General features: G+C 36.1%; 1 protein-coding gene across 1 annotated transcript; it reads left to right on the top strand.

The window, feature by feature from the left end:
* Window positions 1–643: 643 nt before the first annotated feature.
* Window positions 644–4,431, top strand: LOC116013492 (probable inactive receptor kinase At2g26730). The gene is made up of 2 exons (XM_031253278.1): window positions 644–2,140; window positions 3,410–4,431. Exons 1-2 carry the CDS (start codon window positions 826–828, stop codon window positions 4,072–4,074), a joined length of 1,980 nt encoding a protein of 659 aa, XP_031109138.1. The 5' UTR covers window positions 644–825; the 3' UTR covers window positions 4,075–4,431.
* The last annotated feature ends 4,764 nt before the right edge of the window (window positions 4,432–9,195 follow it).

Raw genomic sequence — 9,195 nt, 5'->3', positions numbered from 1 at the left:
TAAGGAAAAATACAATACTTTTACATTTCAATTTAAAAGTATTACTTTTTTCCTCAAAAGTATTATATTTGCCCTTATAAGTAAGGGGCACTTGTCAACATTACTTATTATGAAAAATGTATTACTTTTTCTCTTTTAAGTAACAAAAATTGTATTCTTGATAAATGTTATATTTGAGCATATAAGTATGATATTTGCATATATAAGTATGACATTTGCATGGTACTTTGATCTGACCCGACCCGTCTCACGAATAAAGATCAATGAGACGATCTCACACAAGTGTGACCCAATAAATATTAGGCATCTAATTCAATTCATCATCTTGTTGAAAGAGTTTGCAATACATGTAAAGAATAAGAATGGAATCAAATAATTGGTATTTAGAATTGCAAATGTATCTATTCTCAAAAAGAATTGCAAATGTATCATATCGTAAGCGATTAGATACCAAATCCCGACATACAATTATACATTATCGCCGTTACGGAGTATTTTAGCATTACCTACGTAGGGGGTATTTATTGGCTATCGTGATTATACTATGATGTTTTGGTTTAAGTTTCTGAACGCGCTGGGGGAGTCGCGTGAGATAACAAAACGCAGCAAAATAAAAACGTTCTTTAACTCTCTCCGTCTCTCCCACACTCTGCTCCGCTTCTATCTCTTTCGGAGAGCAGAGCGAGATTTCTCTCTCTCTCTCTCTCTCTCTAAATTTCGATTCTCTCTCTCTCTCTCTCTCTCATGGAACCTTGCCGGCGGCTGGGTTTTGAATCAGTCCAGAAGTGCAGCTGTTCAAGAATTTTTTGAGAAAAAAAGAATATTATGGCGGCGATTTTGAATTCTCGGTTTCTTCTGTGGTTTGCTATGGCGGTGGCGTTAATGAGTCACGACCACCGAGTCAACTCGGAGCCGACTCAGGACAAGCAAGCCCTCCTTGCTTTCCTGTCGAGGGTCCCACACGCGAGCCGGGTCCAGTGGAACGCCTCCGCCTCGGCGTGCACGTGGGTGGGCGTGCAATGTGATGATAACAGCTCCTTTGTTTTCGCTCTCCGGCTTCCCGGCGTCGGTTTAGTAGGGAATATTCCGGCGAATACTTTGGGCCGGTTGAGCCGGCTCCGGGTTCTTAGTCTCCGGTCCAACCGGTTGACCGGTCCAATCCCGCAGGATTTCTCTAATCTTAAGCTACTACGTAGCCTCTATCTCCAGAACAACTTGTTCTCCGGCGGGTTTCCGGAGGGTATTACCGGTTTAACCCGGCTTATCCGACTTGACATGTCGTCTAACAACTTTTCCGGGCCAATCCCGTTCGCTGTTAACAATTTGGGGAATTTGACTCGCCTTTACTTGCAGAACAATGGCTTTAATGGGACAATCCCTAGCATTAATCCGTTAGGGTTAACTGATTTCAATGTTTCGAATAATCGCCTAAATGGCTCTATTCCCACTACACTATCCAAATTTCCGGCGTCTTCTTTCGCCGGAAACCTCCAGCTCTGCGGCGGCCCATTGCCGTCCTGCTCCCCGTTCTTCCCTTCTCCGACGCCTTCCCCTTCAATCCAGCCCAATATCCCGACGGAGCATAAGAAATCGAAGAAGCTCTCTGCCGCCGCCATTATCGGAATTGTCGTTGGCTCAGTCGCCGCCTTTCTCCTCTTACTTCTCATCCTCTTCCTCTGCCTGCGAAAAAGTAGGAGAAAGGAGGCGGAAAAAACGCAGAAGCCATCGGAGGTCACCAGGGCGGCGGCGGCAGCCGCCGCCGGGGAGGCCGGAACGTCGTCATCGAAGGATGACGTCACCGGAGGGTCAATGGAAGGGGAGAGGAACAAGCTGGTGTTTTTCGACGGCGGAGGCTACAGTTTCGATCTGGAGGATCTGTTGAGGGCGTCGGCGGAGGTTCTGGGGAAAGGCAGCGTCGGAACTAGCTACAAGGCGGTGCTGGAGGAGGGGACCACGGTGGTTGTGAAGAGGCTGAAAGACGTGGCGGTTAGCCGGAAAGAGTTTGAGCAGCAATTGGAAGGTTTGGGGAAGCTTAAAAACGAGAATGTGCTTCCGTTAAGAGCGTTTTACTTCTCAAAAGATGAGAAATTGTTAGTCTTTGATTACATGCCTGCCGGAAGCTTATCTGCTCTTCTTCATGGTATCCCCTTCATCTCCCTCTCTCACTTTCTCTCTAATATTTCTCAAATTTTTACCATATTTGCATCTTAACAAGAAGATCATGGTGTTGCAGTTATGAAAATTCACATTTCTTGAATTTTTATGGACTATAATTGTTTTTGAAGACTAGGAAACCCAAGTGTCTACTGAGTAAATCCGGCCTTTGACTTTAGCCAACAAAGAAACTAGTCTAGATTGTCCATAATATGCTCGCATGGACAACTCAACTGGTCAGTTTGGGAGGATAGATTGTCCATAATATAGAAACCTGTCTAGATTGTCTATAACTGGTCCTATGTTACCCATAAACCGCCAGGCATAACCAACTTGGCTGGGTTGTCCCTAACTAGAATTTTGTTTTTAGTTTCATGACAATGGGATACACCACTTCTGAGTTTTGCCAAATTTTGGCTACAGTTTAGAGTGTTTCTCAAGACTAGACTTTTTTTTCTTTTCCCTATCAATTATTGAAGTTTGGTACCAACATAGATTAATTTTGATTGTACGGTGTAACAGCTAGCCGCAACATTTTTGTTGGTTTTTACCTAAACAAATTAGATGTAACCTTAATAATTCAAATTCAAAGGTTGTACTGTCATTTCATGTCTAAAATTTCAAGGTCTGCTGAATGGCCAATGGTGGTTTATTATATTGCTTTTAGTACACTAGAATTTGAAGGCCAACACTGCATTTGCAACATACCACCATGATTCACAAGCTGACATGCTTTTCTCCTTAGTAAATGATTGGATTAAAAAATTGGGAAGGCAGACTTTTCTTGTCCAAGCTTTATCCTTTATTTAAGCAACTAGTGAAAGCTAAATATGCTGTCATGTTTCCTATTATGCCCTATACCAGCTTTGTTTGTTCACAATTGCTAATGAAAAGGTCAACTAAAGCAAATGGTTATATCATCATTGTTTTAGCTTTTTTGCAATCCAAATTCTTGGCCTCCTTTACTTTGGATGTAAGCAATATGGCGGTTGTTATTCGTTTGCTTGTAAATCTGTCTTGAGTTTCTTTCTTTTCTTTTTTTGGTGTGTAATAAATTTGGGTTTTCGGTTTGATGCACCTTACGTTTGGTTTGGACCAGTAAACCTAACTTGGAATGCTTGAAAACTCAGTCATCCTTTCTTTGAGGGTAACTGGATATGTCGTTTTCCTGTTTACTGAAGCTGTATGGCATTGTTCTGTAATGGTAATCACAATGCTGAAACTGATATACTCGGTTACGGGTTATCTTGTGTAGGTAGTAGAGGGTCTGGGCGAACGCCCCTAGACTGGGACACGAGAATGAAAATTGCGTTGTGTGCAGCCAGAGGGCTTGCATATCTTCACGCGGGAGGAAAGGTAGTGCATGGCAACATAAAGGCGTCGAACATCCTGCTCAAGCAGGACAACCACGAAGCCTGTCTATCGGATTATGGATTAAACCCTTTGTTCTCGAGCTCAACCCCAGTCAACCACAGGGTTGCGGGGTATCGGGCACCGGAGGTGCTCGAGACCCGAAAGGTCACGTTTAAGTCGGACGTGTACAGCTACGGGGTGTTGTTGTTGGAGCTTCTAACGGGCAAATCGCCAAACCAGGCCTCATTAGGCGAAGAGGGCATTGATTTGCCCCGATGGGTCCAAAGCGTCGTTAGGGAGGAATGGACGGCTGAAGTGTTCGACGTTGAGCTAATGAGGTATCACAATGCGGAAGAAGAGATGGTGCAACTACTTCAGATTGGAATGGCATGTGTTGCCATGGTTCCCGACCAGAGACCCTCGATGCCCGACGTGGTGAGGATGATGGAGGAGATCAACCGTGGGGGCGAAACTGACGATGGATTGCGACGACAATCCTCCGATGATCCATCAAAAGGGTCCGACACGCAAACACCTCCTCAGGAACCCAGAGCTTCACCTCCATAGAATCAAAGCAAAACAACATAATAAGAGGTAAAAGACAAGGAAAGATGGCTTTTGGCTAATGGCTATTGTTCTTGGAATCTGCAGGAAGGCTATTCAATCAAGTATATTAATATTACTTCCATTTTTTTCTTTTTCAAGATTATTTTTCAAGAAAATTGTGCAGTGAAATTGATAGGGATAATGGTAGTTTGCAGGAGGGAAAAAAAAAAGAGAGAAAAAGAAAAAGAAGAGTGTTGAATATGAAGTGATTGGAGTTGACCATTTGATGTATTCAGTTGTTCCTTTTATCATCTGATTCTTTTTGTTCAAAAACTTTATTAAGAATATATGCTTCTTTGCATTTGGCCTTTTCTTTAACTGTTTATAACTAATGGTCTAATTCATGTCTGCCTGTCTTTTTTTAATTCCAATTAATTTCTTAATCCAAATACCAAAACCATTAAAAAAAGCATTATCCCTCTCATGCAAAGTTAGCTCGGTTGGTTTGATCATTAAAATTAATGCTTATCTGATATCTCTAGCGTTGTTTCGTGATAGGACTAGTTCAAGTGATATACTACTTAACTGAACTCTCTGAATCTTTTAAGATAGGTTGAGTTGTTTCGTGTTTCATCTCACAGGACTAGTTTAAGTGATATATTACTTAACTGCTCTTTGTCTCTTTGAGTTATTTCGTGTTTCATCTCACAGAGCTAGTTCAAGTGATATACTACTTAATCGAACTCTCTGAATCTTTTAAAACTGATTGAGCTACTCATGGGACTCAAAAGAATTGATTGTTGTTGTGAGTGAAGGGTAAAATGGGGATATGGAAAGGAAAAGGGGACACGGGGGTTTTGTCTTGTTACGGAGGACAGGCTGGGCGGCATTTGTCGCTGACAAAGTGAAGACAGCTTTGACTGATGCCATGTGTCAGACCACAACAAATCTTACCTTCTTTGGCCCCTCACCTCACTTCACGCGCTTCCCTAACTCAATTACTCAATTATCATATTTAAAATTTTTATTTTAATAATATTAATTATATCATAATTATTTATATGATATGATATGCTGACTTTATCAATTATGAACTCTATAATTATAAATTTTAAAGAATTATATATTATTATTTAAAAAATATTTTAATATAATTAAAGTTTTAATATTTAACATATATTTTTACGCATCGCGCATATAAAATATTAATATATAAATGAGAGTTGTAACATTTTTATAAATAGAGTAATAATTTTACTTTCATTACTTATAGAAATGTTTTTTATTTATAAAAGTTGTCATTCATATTATTCATCATTGTACTCCGTATTCCGTAGTTGTTTTTATTTTATTTTATTTTATTTATTTAAATTACGGAGTAATAATTATTTTTATCTTTCAAAAAAGGATATCATATAAACATCATGAGACGAAAATGTATAGTACTGGATGTGTAAAAAAAGAGAAGAATAAAAAGGAGCAGTTCATCCGTCGGGATATCCTGAGTACAATAATGTCAGTCAAATATTATATATTTTCCTTTTTCTTTATTTGCATTTTCTATCCACAGTGCAAAATCAGCCTTGGTTTTGTAGTAGTTATTTGAATCTGACTATATTTTTTGGGGGTAAAATTTTGTTTCTATGACATTTTATTTATTTATTTTGTAATTCATACATCGTATTTATTTGAAGTTAAAATTAGTCACATTGTAAATTTATCAGGTTAACATGTTAGTTGCAAATTGCCAAATTATATTATTAATTTTTTAATTTACAAGAAAGTCTGTAATTATTACCTAAAAGTGCATTTTGAAACTCAGATGAACACACTATAATTATAGGAGAAATAATTGTTGTTCACAATTGTCTGCATGGACAACTCAATTAGTCACATGAGTGAAATATGGGAACAATGATAAGGGATCGAGTCTCACACTCTCACCAGCGATAACGTGGGAGCAACGTCTTAAAGTGATGGGACTTCTTGCGGTAGTAAACAAACGTCTAGTCTATGTGTTCAACTGAGTTAACATAATTTACATTCTCCAGATGTTTTGTCGGGTCCGAGCTTGACTGCTTGAGGTCATTGGGATAAAAAGTTACTTAGTAAATGCAGCGAAAAAATTGAGGCAGGGGGTATTAGATGTTGTAAAAGAATTTATAATTCATAGGATCCCCTCGTAAAAGACTCACAAAAGCAAAAATGGGTCCAATTTCTGGTGCTTCCACTTGAAATTGGCTTTAAAACTTTATTAGTTTGGCCCTCTTTTTTTCTCCCCTAGTGGGACTGACTTTTAATAAAAACATTGCAGGCTATTGATACAAAGTAAAAAATAAAGTGGGCTGACCTCTATCTTTAATCATCATATATAACTTATCTTTTCAACTATTGGGAACTATGAAAAAGCTAAGATTTCAACCATGGAGGATAAGAATTAAGAAGCCTAGCTCACATTAACTTGGCGAATACAAAGTTTCAAGTTTTATTTCACGTGGGAAATGTTTACTGGCCTTCTTGATTTGAGCCAATCAAATATGTACAGTCTAAACTGATTTATCTCCTTGTGATCCTTTGCCAGCTAGTGTCACAAGGTGAACTTCATCTAAAGCATATTCGAGTAACGACTAATATTGGTCTTAATTAGAATTATTTTTACTTTTGATCACATAACTTTTATGTTACTTTTGTATTTAAATTTTAAGTATTACTTTTGTTACATTTGGTTAATGACTTTTATTCTTTTTGTTAAATTCATCCTTTCAACTAATTAAATCTCTTATGAAAAATAATCAAAATGCATGGTATTGTCATGCAAAACTATACATTTTCTTCCCCAGGTGTTGATATGGTCAAATCGGTATAATTTTAAAATAAAAATGTAATGTATTGTGATTGTTTTTTTTTTCTTTTTATAGAAGATTTGGTCAAAAAGTTTAAATGTGATAAAAAAATAATATTTAAAGATAAAATATGAAGTATATCCATCATATGACTAAAAATGAAAATAGTGAAAGTATATTCATCATAAGACTAAAAATGAAAATAGTCCATGCCAATTATTTTGAGCCAACATAAACTTAATGGAGGTCAAGGCTAGAGTGCTAGGAAGAGTGTTTAATTATTTGCAATAAAGTATATATAGAATGAATGTTTCAAAAAAAGAAAAAAAGATTAAGCAACTTTTAAATTTATATCAATATAAGAAAATTCTATGACACGTTATGATATATATACCATATTTTCTATAATAGAACCAAAAATAAAAGGCTGACAAAATTGTAACAACTACAAAAGTTGAAAATAATTGTATTAAATAATAATTAGTATCAGAATATATTTATGCATGGTACTATCATATATTATACATCAATCATAACAGCCAGGCTACTGCAGAAAAGGAGCAAACACTTCTTTGCTTTTATTTTATTTCTATTTTAAAATTACATTTCTAAAGATTATTAAAATATGCCTTTCTTAAATAATATAGTATGGCACCCTAAAATTTCTTAAATAATTATATACTATAATTAATGATGGATTCAAAATTTTTAATAAAATTATTTATATATAGTAAATATGAAATAAATTGTATATCTGTGCAATTAACAATATTTGAGCCTTTTTTTTAAAAAAAAAAAAAAACAATATTTGAGATGAGCCCTAGATATGTCATAGAAAATAATTATTATTTATCAACTAAACTATCTCAACTTTTAATAACATTCATGTATAATAATATATATTATTTATTTTTACTAAAATATATGCAATATATACATATATAATTATATAATAAGAATGGAGTGGTGAGAGGGTAATTGCTCTCCTCTAGATCCGTCCCCGACTATAATACGATGAATAATGTAGTGACAAGAAGCACCTTTCACATAGGTATGTACATTCCATTTAGTGGTCCTCTAATAAATTTTATTTCTCAAATTCCATAAGTCTACAACACAGACAAAGTCAATAAAATGGGGAATATAAAAATATACTTACAAAACTAAATAAATTAAGGAGTTAAAGGATACTCGGTATTACTCAGTAAATAAATAAATTTGGAGCGGAACTTTTTTTTTTTTTTTTTCTTGAGTTATAGTGTCTGATTTTTCATAGTCCCTATCTGTGGATACAAGCCACATGCTCTACTACTGAGCTAAAATCGCTTAATAAATTTATAAATTTTGATTGCATGATTTTTCATAATCACTATCTGTAAGGATCGAACTCACGACCACGTGCAACTTGACAATCAGGTTTTGGTGTTTGGGTGAACGTCCGTGCAACAAAGTGCGCTGCCTGGCCTGCCCCTACGACTACGTCTATACGAGTTAGTGACGGTCACAATATAATTATTGGGAAATTTTGAGCCTTTTCTCCACATGCTATTATGGATTTCACCTCTGTGCGTGAGATAGAAACGTATGTGAAGTGTGGTAGACGTCCGGCCAACCCATTCCTCACAATCCTTTATCATAAGTATATCTTATATGAATTTATTTTAACAAAAAAAACATATCAGAGTTGAGTGTGCTGGGAAAATAAAGTTGATAGTGTAGAAATAAATGAATATCGTGTCATGAAATAATTATTGCTATAGAAGTGAATTTAAGGTTACTGGTGTATGTTCAAAACAATTGCGTCATCCCCCTTACCCCCAAAGTTAACATGGCAATCCCCGAATTGAAGAGAGAGATTAAAACGAAGAAATCAGACAATTTTTGTTTTGTATAACTCAAAGAACAAACCTATTTAAATAGTAGGGGCCAAACCATTATGGCTACATACTTCTTAGCCATTCATTGTCTTGTGGTGAAGATTAGACCAATATTAAATAAGAGTAATACTACACATACTCTCACATTCTACTCCATTTTATATTCCCTGCTTATATGTCACTCTTTGATTCATTCAAAAAATGTGAGCCACAGTTTTTATTACTATATTTCCATTAGGGCTAGTTGAGAACCACAAAAAACCCCATTGACTTTGCATTTTTCAACATAGTCCAGCCCCATCAAAGATTTGAAGCAAAATTTAAAACTTTATGATTATTAAATCAATTATTCAACAAATGCGACTAAGGTAAAACCAAATATTTGATCATTTTGAATTTTAGTCCAACAATTTTAAGTGATA

Source organism: Ipomoea triloba, chromosome 3 (genome assembly GCF_003576645.1).
Source record: "Ipomoea triloba cultivar NCNSP0323 chromosome 3, ASM357664v1".
NCBI lineage: Eukaryota > Viridiplantae > Streptophyta > Magnoliopsida > Solanales > Convolvulaceae > Ipomoea > Ipomoea triloba.
This window is presented reverse-complemented; position numbering and strand designations above follow the sequence as displayed.

Bases quoted from the DNA above. Each gene is read 5' to 3' on its own strand.
- LOC116013492 (XM_031253278.1), top strand. From the start codon at position 826: ATGGCGGCGATTTTGAATTCTCGGTTTCTTCTGTGGTTTGCTATGGCG. The intron at 2,141-3,409 runs GTATCCCCTTCA...TATCTTGTGTAG, and splicing joins CTTATCTGCTCTTCTTCATG to GTAGTAGAGGGTCTGGGCGA.